Genomic DNA, 24,251 nt, shown 5'->3' on the forward strand with positions numbered 1-24,251 from the left:
AAACACACCTAGAGTCCCAGTCATATGATCAGAAGCTCAAAAATTAATGATCCAATGGGAGGGTTTGGATGCTAGACAAGCCATACCTGAGTGGGCAAGCATAGTTGTACTCGGCTAAGAAGTAGCTTGGATCAACCGCTCATATTTAGTACGTGAAATACTTATCATCTCTTGTTCGGAGGCATCTGTAGGTGGAGGTGTTTGACTGGTCTGTTGACTCCCTTGTTCCATACCACCACTAGCCACTGCATGATTTGCCCAAGATGAAGGTGGGCCATGTAGATCATAGCAAAAATTAACAATGTGTCCATCCATACCACAATGCATACACCTCCTCGGACCATTATTACGTCCTCTACCACGAGCTCCCCCTGAATCTCGACCTTCAACATACCCATCACCATGACTGTACATGTGTCCACCTTTACCACCACAGCCTGGCTGGCCCTGATGAGCTACTCCTCTACCACTAGGATCTCACTGCAAAAGCAGACCTATCTGATATGGCGGGGTTCTCCGGATGTCCAATGGAAGTCATTTGGAGACGGGCAAACACCTCTTCAAGGGAAGGGAGGGAAGACCCACCTAGAATTTGGGCTCTTACCAGTTCATATTCAGACTTCAATCCCACCAAAAATCTGGTAACATCAAGCTGTTCTCTCTGCTGTTGCTGAATTTTGACATCAGATGTAAGAGGGTGATACACATTCAACTCATTCCTTAGATTCCTCAGACTAGCATAGTACTCCTCAAGACTTTGATTACCTTGCTGCAAATTAAATTTCTCTTGATAGAGTTGGTATACCCTAGTGGTATTGTCCTGCCCTGAGTAAAGCTTCTTTGCATGATCCCAAATCTCCTTGGTTGTGTCTAAGAACATGAAGTTCACACTAATCTTGGGTTCCATGCTGTTCTATAACCAAGTCAATCTGCGCTTCTTGTTCCCAATCACTGTACTCTTCGGATTCAACTAGGGGTTTTTCTTCTCTCACATGTTTCACTTTCTTCTTAGTTCTGAAAAACACTTCAACAGATTTGGCCAAAGGCACGTAATTTTCTCCATTCAGTTTGATGGAGGTCATTTGCACATTCAAGTAATCGAGAGGAATCATAACAGATTTATGTTCACTACTGTCTCCCATAGCTGCCAAAAAAAATATTTTTTCTCTCACACTAATATGTTACCCTAACTCACCAACAACCACCACACCACACTCTTATAGTTGAACAATCACCATTATTCCATACTTATGGCTGACCATTGCTGAAACATTCACTATCACAGGTTTCAGCAGTGGTAGTTACCACTGTTCTGCTCTTTCGGCACCTCACAAGAAACCACCACACACAAGGATATCACACCAGCACTCCACACATCTTCGGCCACCTATTTGAACCACACGTCTGAACACAGACCACGAGATTACTGTAGCAACCCTCTTCGGTCCATCAAAGGTTTTCTTACCAGCCACCTGAAATGACCACACCACACTCAATCAGAGGCATTAAAGCCTCCAGAAGAAGAAAAAAACCACTCATTTTCAGCCTTTTTGTCAAAATCCAAAAACCCTAAGGGAAATCTGCAAAATACTCAACTAGGGTGTGCAGAAACTGTACAGATCTGAACCAATCTAATCTTGCTATGATACCATGATAAAGTTCAGATATAATACCTGTTGGTTTCAGATTAATCAGAGAAGAAAAGATAAAGAAGAGAAAAAGAGCAAAGAGAGGGAAGAAAGAAGAATGAAGAGAGAAGTCTGGTTTGAACAGGAGAGTAAAATCAAGTCTCTCCAGTTGGCCAGGATGTATTTAGTTTTCTATTTTACAGAACAAAATGACGCTTGTGCCCCTACTTAAGTATGGGACACATCACCTAACTCAATATTACACCTCATATTAAACATAAACAAAAAGACTAATCTGCCCCTATATAATCGACACTAACAGATAACATTGGATTAAATTCAATCATTTTGACAGCTCTAGGCTCAACAATGGGGTATTCATTGAAAATCCCCATTTCTGCAGGATAAAGATCATAGTACTATCTGCAATTTTGCACTACAGTAGTGTCATATCAGGTGTACTGTTGTTGCCAATTACCAGGCATCAATTACTTTGACTGTATTAAATCTACCTGGAAAGATGGCATGATCCGTAGAAATGGACTAATCCTTTGGTCTCATTGGATAAACAGCCTTGTTGAAAGTCTGAAGTTTTGTCTAAATTTTTGATAACCAAGATGGCATATTACACTAACAGATATGTCATCAATCACTATTTGAATTGAATATGAAAATTTCAACTGATTGTAATGCTCAAGCATGGTATATGGTGTAAAGGTATATGTGTATTTTTATGCTTGTATATTATAATCATATTCACCATTGCCATCGTCCAATGTAGTAGCTTGATGCCTGAACCAACTTCTTTGGATGTATCTAACTTGCATGCCTTGACAGCTGCAGAAAAATTGGAACCCACCAAAAGAAGGGAAATCAATACTGTCCATCCACTGGTTATAGGTTTATGGCATTCTGTTTAATACATCCAATTAAACCAGCCTACCCAAAACTGTTTTAAGAAATGAAAGTAAAAAAGTAAGAAATGAAGTGAATAAGGCCATTATTTATCAAAAACAAAAAATTGAATAAGGCCATTACCCAATGTTGGTCCCAGCTATCTGAGGTTATGGGAGGGGTAGACTGGATACTGTCCTAACCTATGGCTTTTTTTATTTATTTTTATTTTTTTAATACAAAGTGGCCACTCTCAGACTCAAACTTGTTTTCTTGCACTTGCCAACCCGAGATTTTCCCATTAAACCAAGTAATGGCCCCTACATGATCCAAGCAAGGACTTAAAAAAAAAGTGAGTAAGGGCTCTGCAAAGTAAATAGAGGCCTGCTGAACCTGTTCTTTTTCCAGAGTATGCTTTCAAATAACACTTTTAAGATCTTGGTTAAATGAAATATTTGATCAAAGGTATTTTCCATTTCCATGAGATTGAAATGTTGGATGCCTGTTATTGAACTATCAGATTTATGGTAGATTGCTATCCCTGTTATCGAACTATCAGATTTATGGTAGAGTGCTAAATGTGTTTGGAATTGTTTTCAATTTCTTCTATGATCAAGCTTATATAGTCCACAATGGTATTATTTTATTCTAATCTAGATTTTTTTTGAATTGTAGCACAAATTTATTGAAAAATGTAAATGGGGAGCTTCTGCAATGTTGCCAAAGATTGAAAAAGCAAGGCAAATTAGAGCTTCAATGGTTGTGCAAGCACAGAATCATGCTCTGGGAACCAGTATATCAGGAGATGGAGTAAGTATATTTTGACTTTGTATTTTCTATGATTGATTTTTCTTTAATGCATTCTTTCTGTTTTTTTATAACTATCCTTATTTTCTCCTTATCTGAAATAGTTATTGGAGGAAAGAAAGAGTCCAAAATTAAATGAAGATTTTGGAGACACTGTTCCATCGAGACCTCAAAACATTGGACTTCAAGTTCTAAAAGAAGTTCATACGCTTCGCAGTTCAATGAAGTATCCGACATCTACTGGTGGAGAACTGCTTGGAGAAGGTAATCGTATACGATGTCTGTTAACTTTCATAACCTGTTTTGTGTTCTCCTGGCACATGGTGTTATTGGTGAAATTCTAGATTACAAATTCATGCATAAATTAGGTCCATAAAAACTCAGGCAACTATAAAGGATAGTTGCCCACTTATGCTTGGTCTAGATTAGAAATATTCTTGATCTTCATTTATAAGTTTGGTTGCCACAGAGAAAATAACCCCCTTTTAGGGAATATAAGAACACCAAATCTTTAAGCTAGGAAAAATGCTTGGGATTGATGAGTTAAACTTGCTAAAAAAACAAGAAAAGTTGATAAAGATCCGGAGCTGTCCTATAACCAATTTCTTCTGTTTTCTTCAGCTGGTCATACTATGAAGTTTCTGCAATAATTCAGTCATAGGTTTTATTTTCCAATCTTTCAAGTTTGTTCTCAACCATGGATCCCAAACAGCTTCATCATTTTCAATATTGTAGCAATCAGCCATGAGCGAATCCCTGTTTCAGGCTGTCATATGTAGGGAAGGATAAATCTCCATAAGTGCACTGTCATCGCAGTATGCATCCCTCCAGAATCTTGTGTGCCTTCACCAAATTTATATCAGATACTTTCATGAATTGTGTGTAGGATTCTCTATTCCTTTTCAGAGAGCACATCAATATAAACTTGACTCCCTGAGGTTCCACTGCATGATACATAATCTGCCTTAATAAACATCCAAAATCACTTGCATTAAGGACCATATTTACGGTCCTCAACCTTGTGCCTTTTGTGTGTGCATACATAGTAGAAAATTGTTTAACAATAAGAGTTAAAATGAAAGTACCATTAAATTTGATGGTCAGGAGATTCCTAAAAAGTGACGATTTTCACTATTTTTTTAAGTTCATACTTCATAGTAGGATAGAGTTGAAGAGGATATTTCCAAATGATCAAAGTGGAGTGGAAAAAATAGAGGTGTTCTTTTGAAGTATTTTGCAAGACTTCTTTTATTAGTAATATTGAAAAACTTTATTGATTATGATAAAGAACTATCATTCTAGGCTAATGCTACAACCTTGCATTTGCTTTTTACATGTAATTTTTTTTATAATAAACAAAAAAGAAAATTTTATTAAGAAGAGAGAGAAGAATACAACAAGATATCACCCCCAAAACTCGATACCCTTTACCAAAAACAACAGAAGCCTCCAAACCCTTTGATTACAATCTTTTACTCCCTGAAACCTTGCACAACAGAGAAAAAAAAAAGAAAAACGCTGCCAAGACCCAACAAAAACTTCAAATCCCATGACAATCCTTACTCCCCTCCCAAATAATTCTCCCCTTTCAAATTTTCCTCATTCAACAGATTTTTCCCTTCCAATTCTTGAAACTTTTTTCTTTGCAAATTCCTCCTCTCTGATAAAGTGTAAATCCAACATTTTGCCTACTTGGACTTCAGTTTCCACTATCTTATTCAAATGCATACTCCTTCTAATTTTCTCACCCTGGCCTCTAAAGCCCTTCCTTCAAGCATTTAAAAACTTTTGTTTCATGAACTAAGGCCCAAATTGGTATCACTCTGAAGGAACACTTTCTTTTTTGTATTTTGAAAAATTCTCATGTTTATATAGAACAGGAACATGCTTGGATGGTTCAATTGTGAGAAATTTTTCGTTCTTTGAACAAAATAGGCCTCTTGAAATGTGTTCTTGAGAAATGACAAAAACCTCATTTCTCATAAACTAGAATTTGGGAACACACATTCCACATTGTCCTTTAAAAATTTTGAACACGAGTTGATAGTTTGAACATGAGAAGAGGGCTAATATAGTAATTTCAATGGGAAAATAGACATTAGGCATTGAAAGAAGCCCTAACATCTTGTTGCACCAGAGTTTGGCTTACAGACTAGAACTTGTCTTGACAATGGGGCAGGTTTGGGGTAGGGACCATACTCCCCATCCCCGACCTCAACTTTAAAGTTAGTCCTCGTCCTCAACCCCAACCCCTATCAAGGAGAATAGTTAACTTCCATCTTCAATCTCCAACAGAGATGAGTTCCTCATTAGGGACCTAAATCCTCAAATTTTTTAATTAAAAGTTTTTTTGGGAAAGATTTACTTAAAATAAAGGAAAATTTTAAAACATAAATATTATATATAATCGGGTGTGGGGCATGGACTTCACTCCCTGTCGCCATCCCTCTCCCCACCAAGGTAGTCTGCATCCTTGACCCAATCAGGTCGGCGAGGCCTGGTACCCAATGTAGACGAGGAAAATTGCCATCCCTACCCTCTTCTCCGGCGACAATTCCCAGAGGTAATGCCAAAACTCTCTCTATTTTTCAGCCCACTCCCTGTTGATTTGTTTTAAAGTGATAAAGTGGGGTACCTCTAGCATCCAACATCCCCTTTCCTAGTTCTTCTCTCAGATTGTTTTAAAGGACAAAGAGGGGCATCCAACATCCCATTTCTCAGCCTCATCGATTTTTTTTTTTAAGTCACAAAGAGGAGTGCCTCTGGCATCCGACATCCCATTACCAGCTTCATCAATTTGTTTTAAAGGCACAAAGAGGGATGCCTCTGGCATCCAACATCCCATATCCTAGCTCTTCATCAATGCAGAATAGCAAGGCCTTCTTCTGTTCTCTTTCTGGGCAGTGGAGGATGATCAACAAAGCAATTTTCGGTTTGTTCCTTTTTCTTCTTTGGTTTAGCAGTAGTTGAATTTATTTTGCAGGTTGTTGGAAGTTCAGCATTGTTGTTGGTTTGTTTTCTTGCCCATAGAATAGAAACTTGTTTCTCAGGAACATTCTGCCAAATGCCTCGTTTGTTTCTCAACAATAGAGAACATGAGAAAGGTTCTGGAACAAGAATTTTCTTAGAAACAAAAACAGGGAAGAATGATGCCAAACAATGCCTAGTTGACCACCATTTGATCCTTTGGAAATTTTCAAATTAACCTAAGAATCATCACTTTTGTTTAATTCCTCAGACTCTCTTACAGATTTTTTCCTTCCTAAATGCACCCCCAACTTTCTGGCGAACACTTGAGAAAACGAACCATTGTCCACCTTAGCCTCAATGTTAGCAGGCTTTTTTAAAAACTCTGATATTTCATCTCCTTTTTCCCCTTAAAATATTCATCTCCCCCATCTTCCCCAAATGTCAAAATCAAATTATTATCTGAAATTCTAAACTCTTATTGACATCCCTTTGAGGACCATTGCTCTCCTCATCAAGGATCTTGGCCTTCTCCTCTCTTGATCCTTTACCCCCACCAACTTGGCTTCCCATATCTAGAATATCAACCCCAAAACCAACTGTGCTTCCACCAAATTGCCCACAAGGGGATGATCAAGGAAATTACCAACTTCTTTCAAAACCGAAACCTGTTTGTTGATGTTTGAACACAATAATTCCACCCCTGTATCCTTCCTACCCTGCACCTGGCCATCACCTGATGATGTTTGTTTAAGTTGCCTCTCAATGCAATTGAACCTTTTTTCGATAGATAAACATCATATTTTCATTAAATCAGAAAGAAATTACATAATCAGTCCCTTGGGAAGGTGCGAGATGCCACCTCTCCAAACATGAAACACATAAAAATCTTAAAACACAGTCTAAAGCAAAAGGTACATGTGTGCTAATACAAAATTACAGTTGTGCTCTAAATAGTGTTTCCTGAGTTGTGCACTGTTTTGTCAAGCTATCAGCAAAGGCATTAGCTGATCTCCTCACCCACTGTACAGTAACAGTCATAATCCTTGTCAACCATTTGTATTTTTTTACTCATTCTTGTAACCCCACACAACGTTCTCCTGATTATTTAACCACTCCACCCCTACCTTAGAGTCCCCTTCAATTAGCAAGTGCTCCACACCCAGTTCTTTTGCAAGGAGGACCCCTTGTATGGCAGCTAGCAATTCTGCCCTAACAGAATTCCCAACGCTCAATGGGCCAGAGTAGAGAAGGATAACGTCTCCAGCCTCATTTCTCAAGACACCTCCCAACCCAGAGGGCCCTGGGTTGCCCTGGCTACTCCCATCAAAATTCAGCTTCAGAGAACCTTGAGGAAGGGGGATATTGTAGAGTCCCTTTCCTTTGAGGATGAACAGCTTGCTACTGCTAACCAGTTCCTCCACAAGTCATTAAAGGAAAATTGGTGAAACAGTTCCATAGTCTTTAACCACTGTATTTCCCTATTCATAATGCAGTCTTTCAAGGTCTGGCTGCTCCTCCCCTTCTCTTGGAAGATTCTAGCATTCCTTTCTTCCCAAACTGTCCAGATCAAAGAGCAGCTCTCGCACACCTCCACCTGCTTCTTCCCCTTATATGGGGCGAGAGAGTAATAGGGTTAAACAACATGCTTACTGCTGCTGGCATCTCGCCCCTGCACCCAAACAAGGAGAAAAGCCAAACCCAAAGCTCTGCAGGTACACTACAAGATAAAAGTGGTAAAAGTCCTCACCATGAGATCTGCAAAGAGTACACCAGTTAGGTGAGATACAAAGAAAGGGTCTTCTCTTTTGTAGGTTATTCATAGTGTTAACTTTTCTGTGTCACACTTCCCAACATAAAGCTATAACCTTAGGGGGAACTGGCCTACACCAGACTTCTTTGAAAGGGAAAACCTGTTGAGAGGGTGAGTTGCCAATGCAATTGAACCTTCTTCACCAGAACCTAGTTATCACCCATTCCCACTCTTCAACATTCTTCTCACCCACACTTTTTTTCTTCCTTGATAACGGTTTTATGAAGCAAACTGTCTTCCTTTAAATAGCCTTGAAAACTGACATTTCTTTCTATATTCTAGTCTGTTTGAAACGCTCTTTCAAGGTATACAAGCCCTTGAAATCTATTTTAAGGAGGATGACGTAGTTCCACCATGCAGTCCATCATCACATGATGCCTCCCCCCTTCTCACGTGCTCGCTTAAAACAACAGACAATCGTAAAGAGTCTTCCATGATATTAGGCCACATGATGAGGCTGAAACTGATTTAATTCCAGCCCACCCTCTTCACCCATCATGTGAATGTATGAACTATCCCCTGCTGGTTCAGCAAAGCCTGATTCACTTCTAATAATCCAATTTAAATCCAACTTAAGACCCCAAGCAATCGTCTTTTTTTCACGAACCTTTGGCTTTGTTGAGCCTGACTTTCCTCCTCCTTCGCAGCTGACCTTCAGAGAAGAGGAACTGTCGCACACTAACCCTACAAGCCTTTTTTTTTTTTTGATCAATAACACTTTCATTAAATCATCAATCGAAGATTTACAAGAGGAAGACAAACACACTTTTCTTCCAAGAGCAGCAAAGAACCTCAAGAAAAGGTAAAAAAAAAAAAAGAAGAAAGCACTAATGTTACAGCTTAGCCCAAAACAGTGAATCCTTTTCTGCCCCTTGTTTAGCTAAACCGCCAGCTAGGGAATTAGCCGATCTTTTAACCCAACGTGTCTTAACTTCCATCTCCTGCACCAGCCACTTGAATTTCCTCCTCTCATTATTGTACTTCCATAAACCACTGTGATATTTAATCAGCCACCCTATCACCACCTCTGAATCCCCTTCAATTATGAGTTTCCTGATGTTCAACTCCTTAGCTTTCTGGACTCCTTCCATAACTCCAAAGATCTCAGCTCTAAGGGAGTCACCCACTCCAATTGGGCATGAGAACATGGCAGAAATGACCCCATTTTCATCCCTAAAAACACCCCCAATCCCCGATTGTCCCAGATTTCCCCTACCACACCCATCAAAGTTTAATTTCACGAAAGGTGGAGGGGTCCAAGCCACACTCATTACTGACTTGGTCTGTGTGCAAATTGCAATTTCTCCCCACTTCCTCAACATGTCATCCATAGTGTAATCTGTGAAAAGCTCCAAAGATTTCAGCCACTGTACCGCCCTAATATGTATGATAGTCCTCAAATCTACTACTCCTCTCTGAGCTTCTGAGAAAATCCTGGAATTTCTTTCTTTCCAAAGAGTCCAACATACTACAGCCCTTAGTCCTCTCCACATTGTCCTTCCCCTTTTTATCCGCCACCTGAAAAAAGAAGGGGAAAAAAGGCCCTGCAAGTTTGATGGGGGATTCCAGCTACATCCAAATAGGGAGAAGGCCCATTCCCAAATTGACCTCGCAAAATGGCAAGACACCAGAAGGTGAAAACCAGTCTCCCCATCCACTTTACAAAGAACACACCACTGAGGTGACAAACAAGTATTGGGTCTCTTCTTTTGGAGTAGATCACCAGTGTTAATTCTTTCCAGATAGGCTTCCCAACAAAAACTACCAACCCTAGGAGGTATTGCTCTGCACCAAACTCATCAACAGGGAAAGGGGGGAACGTAGGACTGGCGAACTGACTAAAGACTTTGAAGAAAGAAGCACAAGAAAAGATGTCGTTGGGGGTATTTGTCCAAATTCTAGAATCCGCCCTAGTGGGGTCTAAGGCAACGTTATCAAGAAGTGCAATAAGGCTTGAAATACTGTCGAAGTCTGAGTCCCTCAAATCCCTTCTTAGACCCAAGTTCCACCCAATCCTAGAAGTGGAAGAGGACAGGGTGGTGAAAGACGAGATTGGCTCATTTTTCAAATTAGAAAGAACATACAAAGAAGGAAACCGATCCTTTAGAGGGGCACTCCCCACCCAGGTTTGTTCCCAAAATTTTATGGAGTTACCGGAATTCAAATCATACCTGATATTAGGGGAGAAAACTGGTAGCAGGTCATGAATGGCTTTCCAAGGAGAATTGCTTGTGGTCCTAGCTCTGATTCCAGTGTCCCATCCATTATGCTCCAGCCCATGTATACTTGCCACTATTCTAGCCCATAACTTCTCCTTCTCCATAGGGAATCTCCAAGCCCAAAACCACCATAGGTCTTACTCCTACAAACTATCTCCCAATTAACTCTATGATCCCTCTTCTCCTCTCCCGGTTCCCACAGGAAATCTCTCATTAGCTTCTCCAATCTGTTAGCAACCTTCACTAGGATTTTAAACACCGACAGGAAAAAGATGGGTAAGTTAGCAAGCGTGGCTTTAATAAGTGTAATTCTCCCACCAAGAGAGAGGTAATTCTTTTTACAGGAAACCAGTCTTTTTTCAAACCTTTCCACCATCGGGTTCCAAAAGCTCTCTCTCATGGGATTATCACCTAAAGACAACCCTAAGTAGTTCAAAGGCCACACCGGGACTTCACACCCCAGCACTTCAGCACTCTCCCTGATCTTTCCCTCCTCCAAATTCATCCCCACTACACAGCTTTTCCCAAGGTTAACCTTCAAGTTGGACATTTGCTCAAATAGTTGTATCACGGACTTCAAGTTCCTGATAAAGCTCACATTACCGCCTTCACAAAACAGAATCGTGTCATCAACAAACTGCAAGTAAGTGAGAGGAGTTTCCACCCTCCCAACTCTCCAGCCTCTAATGAGCCCCCTAGAATCTGCTCTGTGAATCAGTTTCCCCAAAACCTCTGCAATTAGAATGAACAAGAAAGGAGAAAGGGGGTCTCCTTGTCTTATACCCCTACTGGCTGGAAAGAAATCTACCACTATCCCATTCACTAGCGCTGAATAATGACAATTCCGGACACAACCCATGATCCACTTGCACCATCTAGCCCCAAACCCAAATTTAGTCAAAACTTTCTTCAAGAAGTCCCAGTCCACCAAGTCATAAGCCTTTTCCAAGTCTAACTTAGAGACCACTCCCTTCTTTTTATCCCTCTTAAAGTTCTCCACACTCTCATTAGCAATTAAAATCTTATCAGTAATTTGTCTTCGACTCACAAAAGCTCCTTGATAGTGTGCAATGATATCTGGCAATACCTTCTTCAACCTCAAAGACAACACTTTTGCAATGATCTTATACAAGCTATTAACCAAGCTAATTGGCCTAAAATCCTTCGGGTGGGAAGCATCTTTCTTTTTTGGAATTAAGGCTATAAATGTAGAGTTCACACACGGATTGACAATTCCTCTCCTGAAAAACTCCTCAAACACCTGCAAAAGATCATCTTTCAAGATATCCCAACAGTCCTGATAAAAAGCCATTGTGAACCCATCCGGCCCTGGAGCTTTTGTTCTATCCATAGAAAACACAGCCTCCTTGATCTCTTCTAAATTAAAGCTTCTTTCCAACCTTCTCCTATTCTCCACCCCTACATCTAGCCAATCCAATCCTTCTACCCACACCCTTCTACTCACAGGCCTTCTTAGAATAGATTTGAAGTGCTCCACACAGGCCCCGGCAATCTCCTCTTGATGTACTAACTCAACTCCATCTACTACCAATTTGGAGATAAAGTTCTTCCCTTCTCCTGCCATCTGCTAGAGAGTGGAAATACCTAGTGTTTCTGTCTCCCTCTTGCACCCATTTACACCGAGATTTTTGCCTCCAACTAATTTCCTCCTTGTGCAGGCGGTCCTCTAACTGTCTTCTCAAATCTCTCCTGAGATCATTGTCTTCCTCTCCATATTCTCTTGTTTCTTCTTTAGAGTCAAGGCTTTCAATCTTATCCAACAGATCTCCCTTTCTTTCTTCTATCCTCCCAAACTCCACCAAATTCCACTCCTTGATTTTTGCTTTCAAGAATTGTAGTTTCTTATGGAATCTCATCCCCTCCCATTCCACCAGTGGGTTACACTCATACCACCACTCCCTCACTTTGTTAGTAAATCCTGGATGAAGTAACCACATATTTTCAAATCTAAAGGGGGTAGGACCTCCACACCTTCTTTCCTCCTTACATAACACTATAGGCCAGTGATCGGAGGTCGCCCTTGGGATAGCTCTAGAAGCCAAGGTTCCCCAATGATCTTCCCAATCCAAAGGGAACATGAATCTATCTAGCTTAGAGCAAATGGGTCTAGATTGGAGATTTGACCATGTAAATGTCTTATGGGCTAGGGTAATCTCTTGAAGCTCAAAGTCATCCACAATGTTGTTAAACTTTCTCATGCTTTTTTTTCACCCTCTGATTAACCTTATTGGATTCCTCTGAGAATCTAATCACATTGAAGTCCCCACCCATGCACCAAGGCCCATCCCACAACCCTCTAACATCAGTCAATTCCTCCCACAACTTCTTTCTCTTTCTGTAGTCATTCTGTCCGTAAACATTTGTGAGCACCCACATAAAATTATCCTCTTGCTGCTTAAACTTCATGGAAACCGAGTACTTTCCGATCAACTCCTCCAAACCTTCAACCACATTCCTCTTCCACATTGTTACAATCCCCCCGGAAGCACCCCACGAGGGAGCAACCACCTAGTTAATCCCCCTGGCTTTCCATACACTCCTTGCCCATGTGTTATTAAACTCCATTCTCTTAGACTCTTGCAACAGCACAATGTCTGGGTCATACCGTCTTATTACCTCTTTTATTGTCGCTCTCTTCCTTGCACTCCCAATTCCCCTCATATTCCTACTAACAATCTTCACTCCACTTCTTTTTTAAACCCCTTGCCACCTTCCCACTACTTTCCCCCTTTCCTTCTATCTCCTTTTACCCTGAGCTTCTTGTCTCCTTCTACATCTCTCTTCAATCTCTCTACTTCACTCAATCTCCTCTTCTTTGTTCTGATCTCATTCTTCCTCTTCTGTAAGCTTTCTTTCAACACATTCAAATCATCCAACCTACAACCCAACTTCCCTACAAATTCTGCTATCATGTCTTCTCTCATCGAGTCCTCCACCTTTCTACAGAAACCCCTCCATCTCTGTCCACCTGCCCTTCCTTCCTCTCCTCTGGTCCCACCTCTGTTCTTTCCTCTCCATTCATCCTCCCTCTCCTATTACCTCCCTCCTTCCCTGTTCCTTTCCCTCCATCTCTACCCTCAATCCTTTCCCTCCTCTCCACTAACCCCTCCCCTCTTCCTTCCTCCCCTTCCCTCCAAATCAACTTTCCTTTCACTTCCTTAAACACTCTTTCAATGATTTACCACACTTTTTCACTCCTATACCTTCCTTCCTACGCCTTTCCACTTTCCTTCCTTCCCTTCTCCCCCTCCTCGGAGAGCCTGCCTACTAGCTCGGCTGCATATTCATGGGCTACAGGACATGGAACAGAAATGGAATCTGGAACCAAAGACAGGAGACACATTAGTAGCACAAACCGAAATCACTTGGTTACCTGGGACTAATGGACAAGCTAGAAAAGGACTACTCCTGGCCTCCCTCTCTTGTTCCAAAGGTTGGTAAACATCATCTATCTCCCTTAGTTGGTTGGGAAGTACTTCTGTCCTTTGGTCAACCTGGTGATCTTTCCACTCTACCCCTGGTTCACCCCCAGATGGTGTGTTCCTGCTTTGCTTCCTGTTCTCCCGGTTTACCCCTTCTGATAATCCTTGCATACTCTGTAGACTTGGGAATGAGTTGACCCAATTGCAATCTTCACCCTGAAATAAGCTTGCAATATTCCACCCATCCATGTCACCTCCAGCACAACTACCTTCGTCGTTTACACTACCCACACTAGTACCATCAACAGAAAGGTCCTCCGCTTCTTCATCTCCTTCACTGCACTACACCCAACCTTCATCCTTCTCTTCCCTCTCTTCAGTTCTTTCCCTAGCGTATCTTGGATTTGGCCTCTCTGAGGAGCGTCATAGTGGGCTAAGCTCCTCCAAACTTCATCGGGAAACCCACTGCAAATCCGGTTTCTTCTCCATTTTCTGCCACTGCGCGCAAACCCCCCCCCCTTTCTCGCAACTTGGGACGATGATAGACCAATAGCGTTGTCTATTAGCGACCCAAGAATAGCCCCTTTGCCCCGACCCACGTGACATTTTAAGTTATCACGTGGGTGCTTCAAGTGGATCCTCCTTTCGGTGTTACACCCACCCGACCCGCCCACGTGACCTTTTAAGTTGTCACGTGGGCCCTTCCAACGCTGTCCCGGCTCAACCTTCGCCCCGCCCGACCCACCTGCCACCTTCAACGGCTTGGACCAAACCTTTCGGCTCCCCAACCCATCCTGCCTCTTCGCCACATCAGCAAAAGGAGAATAGCCCGCCATTAAATTGTTTAATTCAAACCTATTTGAATTACTTTCCTTAAATAGGTTGCTTGTTGTTTGATTTTCCCCAACCGGCTCAGTAGCCCCAAAAAAATCTTTCATCTGCTCCACCTTTTCATCTCCCAACCTCTGCCCTCCACGTGTCCACCACCCAGCCAGCTCATTGTCTTCTACCTTAGGAGCACCTTCCCACCACGGCTGTTCAACTTTGGAAGCCACCCACACCTTGTACCAGGCTTCATCCGAGCATATTTCAAAGACCCTCGGAAGGTTCTCGTGCCTTAGACCAGCTACCTGTAACTCCACGGCACGCAGATTTCGTTTATCAGCTTTCACCAAGATGCCTCCCAGACTTTGCACGATGTGCTCAGGAACAGAGTCTCGCCAGAGGTGAAATGGAAGGCCTACAAGCTTCAGCCGGACACACCCATCTTGGACTTCGACTACATTGCAGATTGGACTCCAGTTCTGAATCTGTATCAGAACTCCATCCACCACAACTGCTTTAAAACTTAGTTCCTGGTCGCCTACATCAAGCACGACTTTTGTCTCTGCAAAAGGGAACAGCATAGCTTCACTCCCAATACCTATCTCCCCTGCCACTGTACACAGAACCCTCCTCCAATCTGTCACTCCTTTATCAGCCACTAGCACCCTTCTATTCTTCTACTCATCCTTCCCTGCTCCTACCAATAATCTTCGATGAATAGAAGCGCAAGCAACCACCATTTCCGTTGGAAGGCCTTGCACTTCTACGCTCCCAGAGGAACTAATCGAAACTGCCCCCTCCTGAACTTTTTTACCCTGGTCTTTGGATTTTTTACCAGTTCTCTTCACCCAATCCACTCTCTTAACTTCCAAGGCTACAAGAAAAGACTGTAGCACCTTCATAAAATCCATCCACCCTTTCCATAACCTCCCTTCCGGCACACATAGCATTTGCTTTCCATTTGTTCCAAAAAACTCTACCACAGAGATAAACCATCCCTTTCTGTTTCTTTTCAATTCTGTTACATATTTCTTACCTGGAACTGCCATTGAGTTTTTCCAGCCAATCACCTTACCAGAGTTGATAGCCCCATCTATGAAACCTTTCATCCAGACGATGACCTCTTTTGACACCAACACTGTCGCCCTGTTGTTCTCTCTGATTTTCATTGTGTCCTCACCTTTGATCCTTTCCTCTTCGAACTTGAAAGTCTTGGCTTCGATCGACACCTCAGACCTCCACCTTCCTACTACTCTGAACTTTTATGAACCTTTCTGCAGGCCCAAGTTGGGAAAGTTCACCATTGAGGAGCCTAAGCTTCATCACCCTACAAGCCTTCGACCTTGCTTCAATGGAGGTTGCCGACCAAACGGGGTAAGGAAACCTTATCAGAAAATATCTCTACCTTCCTAGGTATTTCTTCTGGCTTTACCCCATTGAGGAGAACAGCTGCTGAATGCAAGTCGAAAGTGAACACGCCAACTAATTGTTTTTGATAAATGAGAGTAGTTTTATTAATTCAAATAACAAAAATACAATCAGCCTAGGAGGCATGAGATGTTACCCTCCCTAGGACTGAACCATATACACCAAAGCTGCCCATGCCTGAGACACGATTACAAAGTAGCCCAAAATAGATCTCCCCTTGACACCCCTTGCTTGGCTAGAGAATCAGCCATTGCTTTTGCTGATCTTCTAACCTACTGAAACCTGGCAGTCATATTCCTTGTCATCCATTTAACTTTCTTTAACAGATCCCTGTAGCCCCAATAAGCTGTTTCTGGGCTAATTAGCCAGCCTACTACTACCTTGGAATCCCCTTCTACCAACAGATTGTTCACTCCAATTTGACTAGCCATCTGTATACCTTGTACCGCTGCTAGTAGCTCTGCCCTTACTGAATCACCTTCACCCACTGGTCCTGAAAATAGAGACAACATATTGCTGTCTTTGTCTCTCAAAATCCCACCGATTCCGGATGGCCCTGGGTTACCTTGGCAGTTTCCATCAAAATTCAATTTTATCACACCATCCGGTGGGGGATTCCATTCAACTTGTGATTTGATCTTGGTGGAGACTGTAGCTGCCACTGCAGCCCAATTTCTCCTTGAGTCATCAAAGGAGTAATATACCAACAAGTGTGAAGATTTTAACCACAAGATAGTCCTTGTCAATATGCATTCCTTGATTTCAGCAAGACTTCTTTCCTGTTCTTGAAATATCCTAGCATTTCTCTCCTCCCATACAGTCCACAATGTAGCAGCTCTGATACATTTCCACATTAGCTTCCCTCTTTTTGTCAATCTCCCAAAAGCAGCCGGAGTGAATAGCAGCTTTACTTCAGAGGGCAAATTCCACCTGCACCCAAATAATGAAACAACCCAGTTCCAAATATTGGCAGCAAAGGAGCATGATATCAGAAAATGGTTACAGTCCTCACCATTCACTTTACACAGAAAGCACCAATTAGGGGACAAACACATAAAAGGTTTCTTCTTTTGCAAGTTTTCCACAGTATTGATCTTATCATAATAGGCTTCCCAACAGAACACTGCTATTTTGGGGGGGAATTGGTCTTGACCAAACCTCTTTAACGGGGAAGACCTGAGAGGAGGGGTTGGAGCAAAGGGCTTTAAAGAAAGAAGCACAAGTGAATGAGCCAACAGGGGTTAGGGACAAGACTCTTTTATCCGGGGTAGGGGGGTCCAAACACACCGAATCTAGAAGCAACAACAGCTCTGAAATGCAAAGAAATTCTTCATCCCTTAACTCTCTTCGAAACCCAAAATCCCAATTTAAAGACAAAGGGCAAACCGGGGGGGGAGGAACCAAGAAATGGGTTTCTTTTTAAAGAGAGAGATGGAATAGAGAGAAGGGAAACGGTCTTTTAGGGGTTGAGTGCTCACCCAAGTATCTTCCCAAAAAAGAATGGAGTTTCCAGAGCAAGCATCGTATCTTACAAAATTGAGGAATTTAGGGAGAATGCCAAAGATAGCCTTCCAAGGTGTTGTGAGCAAAGCCCGTCGGGATACCCCCACATCCCAACCTGATTTAGAACAACCGTGGATACTTTTCACTACTTTATGCCACAACCTCTCCCTCTCCAGGGACCACCTCCAAAACCACTTACCTAAAAGAGCCTCATTCTTACTCACCACGTTCCCTAATCCTAGGTCTCCTTCTTCCTTGCTCTGACAAACCACCTCCCACCTAATCAAGTGGTCTTCTTTCTCTTCACTAGGTTCCCATAAGAAACGCCTCATCAATTTTTCCAACCTCTTTGCCTCTCTTTTAGGAATTCCAAAGATTGACAGGAAGTATAAAGGCAAGTTGGCTAAAGTTGCTTTAGTCAAAGTAACTCTACCCCCCTTGGAAATATAGTTTCTCTTCCAAGCTGCCAATCTTTTTTCGAATTTTTCCACCACCAGGTTCCCGAACCTACTTTGTTTTGGGTTTGCACCTAATGGAAGTCCTAGGTAGGATAGAGGCCACTAAGAGCATGTGCATTCTAGTAAGGCTGCTATAGACTCCATCTCCTCTCTATTCAAATGAACTCCCACAACACAACTCTTCTCAAAATTTACCTTTAAATTTGAGGCCCTCTCAAAGTGAATTATTAAATCCTTCAGATTCCTTACCTCCATCAAATAACAACCTTCACAAAAAATTATTATGTCATCTGCAAATTGGAGATGGGTTACTGAAACTCTGTCTCTACCTATTCTCCACCCTCTTAGAGATCCGGCTCTATCTGCTTTTGAGAGGAGTCTACTAAAAGTATCGGCGACTAAAGTGAAAAGGAAAGGTGACATGGGATCACCTTGTCTCAGACCCCTACTAACTGGTATAAAATCATTAACTACCCCGCTAACTAGGATGGAATAATGACAATTGGAAAGGCAACCATTTATCCATTTGCACCATTTATCCCCAAACCCACACTTCCTTAACACAAGTAGTAAGAATCCCCAATCCACCAAGTCATAGGCCTTTTCAATATCAAGTTTGCAAACATAACCTTGATGCTCTAATCTCCTCATCTCCTCCACACATTCATTTGCTATTAGAATCTAATATACATTTTGTCTCCCCTGAACAAAAGCTCCTTGCGCTTGGCTGATAAGACAAGGAAGCACCTTTTTTATCCTCAAAGATAAGACCTTAGCCACAATCTTGTATACATTAGTTACCAAACTAATAGGTCTAAAATCCTTTGGATGCTTGGCCTCTTTCTTCTTGGGAATTAAGGCTAAGAAAGTAGCATTAATTCCACGACTCATTATTGGATTATGCTCAAATTCCTTAAAGACCTTGATTAAATCTTCTTTGACTACGTCCCAACAATCTTGAAAGAAAGCCATTGTAAATCCATCTGGCCCTGGTGCTTTTGACCTGTTCATTGAAAAAAACGGCTTTTCTAATTTCTTCCTCCTCAAAATTCCTTTCCAGCCAGCTTCTACTTTCTTCTGGAAGCCTCTGCTAGTTTACGCCTTCCAACTCCACACTAGGTCTTAGGGGTCTCCTCAAAATGGATTTGAAGTGGTTAATAAAACAATTGGCTATCCTCTCTTGGGTATCAAAGACTATTCCATCCACTTCCAGTTTGGACACTAGGTTTCTCCTTCTCCTTCCATTGGCTAGGTTATGAAAGAATTTAGTGTTCCCATCTCCTTCCTTAATCCATTTACATCTAGACTTCTGCCTCCAAGAAATTTCTTCTCTCAAAACAACTTCATCTGACTCTCTTTTCAGTTCCCATCTTCGATCTCTCTCCTAAGGGCATATGGTTCTTTGGGATTCCTTTGCATCCAATTCCTTTATTTGGGTCAACAGAGAGGATTTCATTTCTTTTATTCTCCCAAATGCTCCCTATTTCAATCCTTCACATGTGCTCGCAATCTTTTAAGTTTTTTGTGAAATCTTACCCCTTTCCACTTCACCGCCCTTAGGTCTTCTCTCCACCATTCCACAACCTTCTTTACGAAGTCCGGGTGAGTCAACCACATGTTCTCAAACCTAAAGGATCGGAGTCCTTGCCTAAAAGGCTCCCGTCCTAGGCCAATGGGGCAATGGTCAGAAGTGACTCTTGGTAGAGCCCTAGTTATCAAGTCCGCCCATTTATTTCCCAGCTTTCATTGAAAAGGAATCTATCTAATTTGGAGCAAGTTGGTGTCTCCTGAAAGTTGGACCAAGTATAGAGGGCTTGCAGCAGTGGGAGTTCCTTTAATTCACAATTATTAATAAAATCATTGAATCTCCGCATGCTGGTTGTAATGGCCTGTTGGGGATTATTTGATTCATTCATAGATCGAATTACATTGAAATCTCCCCCCAAGCACCATGGACCATCCCAAAGCCCTTGTATCCCATAAAGTTCTTCCCAAAATTCATTCATTTCTCTATAATTGCTTGGTCCATACATATTAGTTGGTGCCCATGTAAATCCATCCTCTACCATCCTGAATTTTAACGACATTGAAAAATTTCCTACTAGCTCCTCCACAGCATCCTCTCTCCAAAAAGTAACAATTCCCCCTGAAGCCCCCCAAGAAGGTGCTGAAACCCAGTTTATTCCTCTAGATTTCCAGATACTTCTTGCCGATCTTCTATCAATATCGACTAGTTTGGTCTCCTATAGCATCACTATATCCGGCCTTTCCCTTCTAAGGAAGTCCTTAATTAGCCTTCTTTTCCTAGCACTCCCCAACCCCCTTACATTCCAACTGATGATTTTCATGGAGATAAAAGATTTGGCTTCCCCTCTTGAGATCAGACCCCTACTTGGAGGTTTTCCTTCTCTCCCCTCTTCCGCTGAACTCCAAATTTTCTTTTATATCTGATATCAACCTTTCCACCTCTGATCTTTTCTTCTTCCTTCGGTTGTTAATTATTCCAAATCTGCTTAAGACTGCTTTTGTTTTATTTTGTCTTTCCGAAAGTCCTTGGTTTTCCTCCACAGGTTCCTCTATTTGCCTATACTCCTCAAGGAGAGCACAAATCTGTCCCCAAATCCTCTCTAGTTCCTCCTTTTGCATCTTTCCCATAATTGATTCATCCCCAGCTTTTTTGCTACTTTGATCCCCTGGTTTTACTGAACCTTCTTAAACCTCTACTTCCCTACCTCTTCCTCTTTTCTCTTATACTCCTTCAAAAACCTACAGATCTAATCCCAAATCTTCTCTAACTCCTCTTGTAATTTTCTTCCCCTTTCCACTTCCTCTCGTTCTTTACCCTCCTTCCCCAATTAAATGTTTTCCATCCATGGATGTTGCATTAAGTTGAGTTGCAAAAGTACCTGTTCCAAGCAGAAAACCCACATCAGTACCAGAAAACGAATTGACAATATTACCTGACAGGTTGTGGGAAGAGGGCAATGAATCTTGAGAAGCAACACAAAGGGGCAAGGTCGCGTCTAATCCTTCCAAAAGAGGTGATTGTGGGTCTCTGTTGTGTTCAACCAATATTGTTTTAGTCCTTGCATTAGAATTTGCCTTTAGATGTTGTCCCCTAATTGATACCTCTGTGATCGGTGACCGAGGTAAGTCTTGTTCCTCTACTCTTCTATCAGTGCCTTGCTGCTCTAGCAAACTGGGAGCAAATTTAAGTGTCGGTAACCTTTGTCTCTCCTCTATAAAAGTTGCGGTAGACCCCACTTCCTTAGGTATAGGGGAAAATTGAGTATGCTTTTCCTAAGCTGAATCTTTTAAATCCGAATCGTCTGTCAGCACTCTTGGCCGAATGGAGAAAAGAACAAGAATAATCTTAGTGGTGTTAAGAATCAATGACCCCCCATCTCAAAGAGTCTCTTATATATTAAAAGATATGTACAATTACAAGAATACCCATATAGGGCTGAAAGAGAAAAGAAGAATAAGATGTAAAAATAATATACAACAGGGACTATACTAATAAGGTACACCAAGTTACAGAGTCTCCACACCCCCCTCAAGTTGATGCCTCAACATAAGCATTAGTTTTTCTATAAGAAAAAGATGTCGAACTCTAGTCATAGCTTTGGTGAAGATATCAGCAATCTGCATGTCCGAGGCTACATGAGGAAGCGATATAGACCCAGTAGTGAAGAGATCTCGGACAAAGTGGCAGTCCACCTCAATGTGCTTAGTCCTCTCATGGAAGATAGGGTTAGATGCAATCTTGATAGCACTTGTATTGTCTGCATAGAGAGGAATAGGAGTGGGAACCTGAATGCCAAGATCCATAAAGAGAGACTATAATCAAACAATCTCACTACAAACCGAAGACATGGCCCTATACTCCACTTCAATGGAAGACTTGGAGACTGTTTGTTGTTTATTACACTTCTAAGAGATGAGTGAATCATCCATAAAAACACACCACCCAAAAGTGGACCTACGAGTGTCTGGACAACCAGCCCAATCTGCATCAACATACGCTCTCAACTGAATAGGAGAGGTGGAGAAGAACAATCCATGGGAAGTTGTGCTTCTATCCTATCGAATGATGCGATGAACAACAGTCATATGAGGCTGACGAGGAGCATAAACAAATTGACTAACAACTTGAATAGCATGAGAAATATTAGGCCGAGTCATAGTGAGATAAATGAGGGACCCCACAAGTTGGCGATATAAGGCAACATCAGGAAGTAATGGACCTTCAGATTTAGATATCTTAAGATTTAGCTCCACAGGTGTATCAACATGCTTTTCATCATAAAGACCACCAAGTTTAACAAGGTCAGAGGCATACTTCTACTAACAAACAAAATACCCTTGATCACTACGATGTACTTCTAGTCCCAGGAAATATGTGAGAGGGCCCAAGTCCTTCATGGGAAAGGAAATATGAAATAATAGTTTCAATTAACGAATGACTTTAGCATCATTCCCAGTCAACATGTCATCAACATATAGTAGGAGAATGGTATACCCTAAGGTTGTCGCCTAACAAATAAAGAGTGACCAGAAGAACTCTGGCTATATCCAACAATAACTGCAATATCGCAAAAGCGTTCAAACCATGCCTGGGGAGCTTGTTTTAAACCATATAGAGATTTTTTGAGGCGACATACTAAAGAAGGATCACTGCAATATCCAGGAGGAGGCTTCATGTAGATCGTCTCCTTCAACTAACCATGAAAGGCATTCTTCACATCAAGTTGGCATATGGTCCAAGACTGAGCAGCAGACACTACTAAAAGAACACGGATTGTGGTGATCTTTGCAACAGGAGCAAAGGTTTCTTCATAGTCAATACCATACTCCTGACTATATCCCTGGGCAACTAAATGTGCCTTGCATCGATCAAGAGATCCATCAGACTTCAGCTTTGTTGTAAACCCAACGACTCCCAACAATGGATGCATCTGGAGGAGCAGGCACAAGATCTCGAGTGTCATTCTCATGTAAAGCATGAATCTCTACATCCATGGCTTCTTTCCAATGAGGGCTACTATTAACTAACTGGTACAAGCGAGGAACATCTGTGGAGGATAGGACAACAGAGAGAGTTATGGTTTAAAAGAAAACCATAGCGATCAGGATGTCTAGGTATACAAATAGAACGACAAAGAGGAATAGAAGTATGAAGAGTGTCTAAAGTAGAGGTATCACACACAGGAGCAGTGGTAGGATGATGATCTAAACCACGAGGAAGGAGAGTTGTAGGCGCAGAGGCTGGAGCACATAACCACTTGCGAGAGAAGACGAGAAAGTCCTTCTCAGTAGAAGGAGGTGGAGCATCCTGTGAATCAAAGTTTGGCAAAATAGAAACAGACGGTGCAGACAGTCTAGCAATTCCAACAAAAAATGAAATGTCCTTAAGGAAAACAACATTACGTGATATGCGAATGCGACGAATAGAGGGATCATAACTAAGAAATCCTTTGTGGTTAGGATTGTAACCCACAAAGGCACACATGATAGACTTTGCAGACAATTTAGAACGTTCATGAGAGGGAAGATGAACAAAGCACACATCCAAAGACATGAAGCATAGATAAATCTGGAGAACGACCAAATAACTTTTGAAAGGGAGACATATTTCCAAGAACTGAGGAAGGAATATAGTTGATCGAAAACACAATTGTACTGGCTACCTCTACCCAAAAGGAAAGTGGAGTATGGGATTCCTACAATAATGTCCTCACAACACTGAGGACATGTCCATTCTTGCACTCGGTCGCACCATTCTGCTGAGGAGTATCTGAACAACTTTATTGCACTTGTATTCCATGATCCTTCAAATAGGACAAAAAATCTCCATTAGTTTATTCTCCTGAATCCGAATGGAGAATACGCACTTGTGATTGAAACCGAACCCGCACCATAGCATGAAAAAACTTAAATGTTGGGAACACCTCAGACTTGTGGCAAAGAAAGTATATCCATGTGTACTCGGTACAATCATCAATGAATGACACAAAATATTTGTATCCAAGCCAAGAAGAGACAGAAGCAGTCCAGACATCACTATGTATAAGCTTGAAGGGAGAGGTAGCATGCTCAGATATGTGAGGAAATGGTAAGGTATGACTCTTACTTAAGCAACAAGAAACACAAGATGTATCAAAGGTGTGCAAGGAAGGAACTTTATTCTTAATAAGGCCTAAATCAAACAAAAATTTTAATTTTTCAAAATGTAAATGACCCATACATTTATGCCATAAATCCCA

The 24,251-nt window shown here is 41.7% G+C and overlaps 1 protein-coding gene across 1 annotated transcript in view; it reads left to right on the forward strand.

Annotated features, from left to right (window-relative positions):
• SIK1 (Protein kinase superfamily protein) overlaps window positions 1-24,251 on the forward strand; it is a 106,872-nt gene that overhangs the window by 65,424 nt on the left and 17,197 nt on the right. The window contains exons 12-13 of the mRNA XM_088980489.1: window positions 3,198-3,332; window positions 3,434-3,593. Coding sequence (XP_088836615.1) covers window positions 3,198-3,332; window positions 3,434-3,593 — 295 coding nt within the window. The remainder of the gene's footprint in view (window positions 1-3,197; window positions 3,333-3,433; window positions 3,594-24,251) is intronic.

This window comes from Nelumbo lutea, chromosome 3 (genome assembly GCF_056320005.1).
Source record: "Nelumbo lutea isolate HS-2025 chromosome 3, American lotus-T2T, whole genome shotgun sequence".
NCBI classification, from domain to species: Eukaryota; Viridiplantae; Streptophyta; class Magnoliopsida; order Proteales; family Nelumbonaceae; genus Nelumbo; species Nelumbo lutea.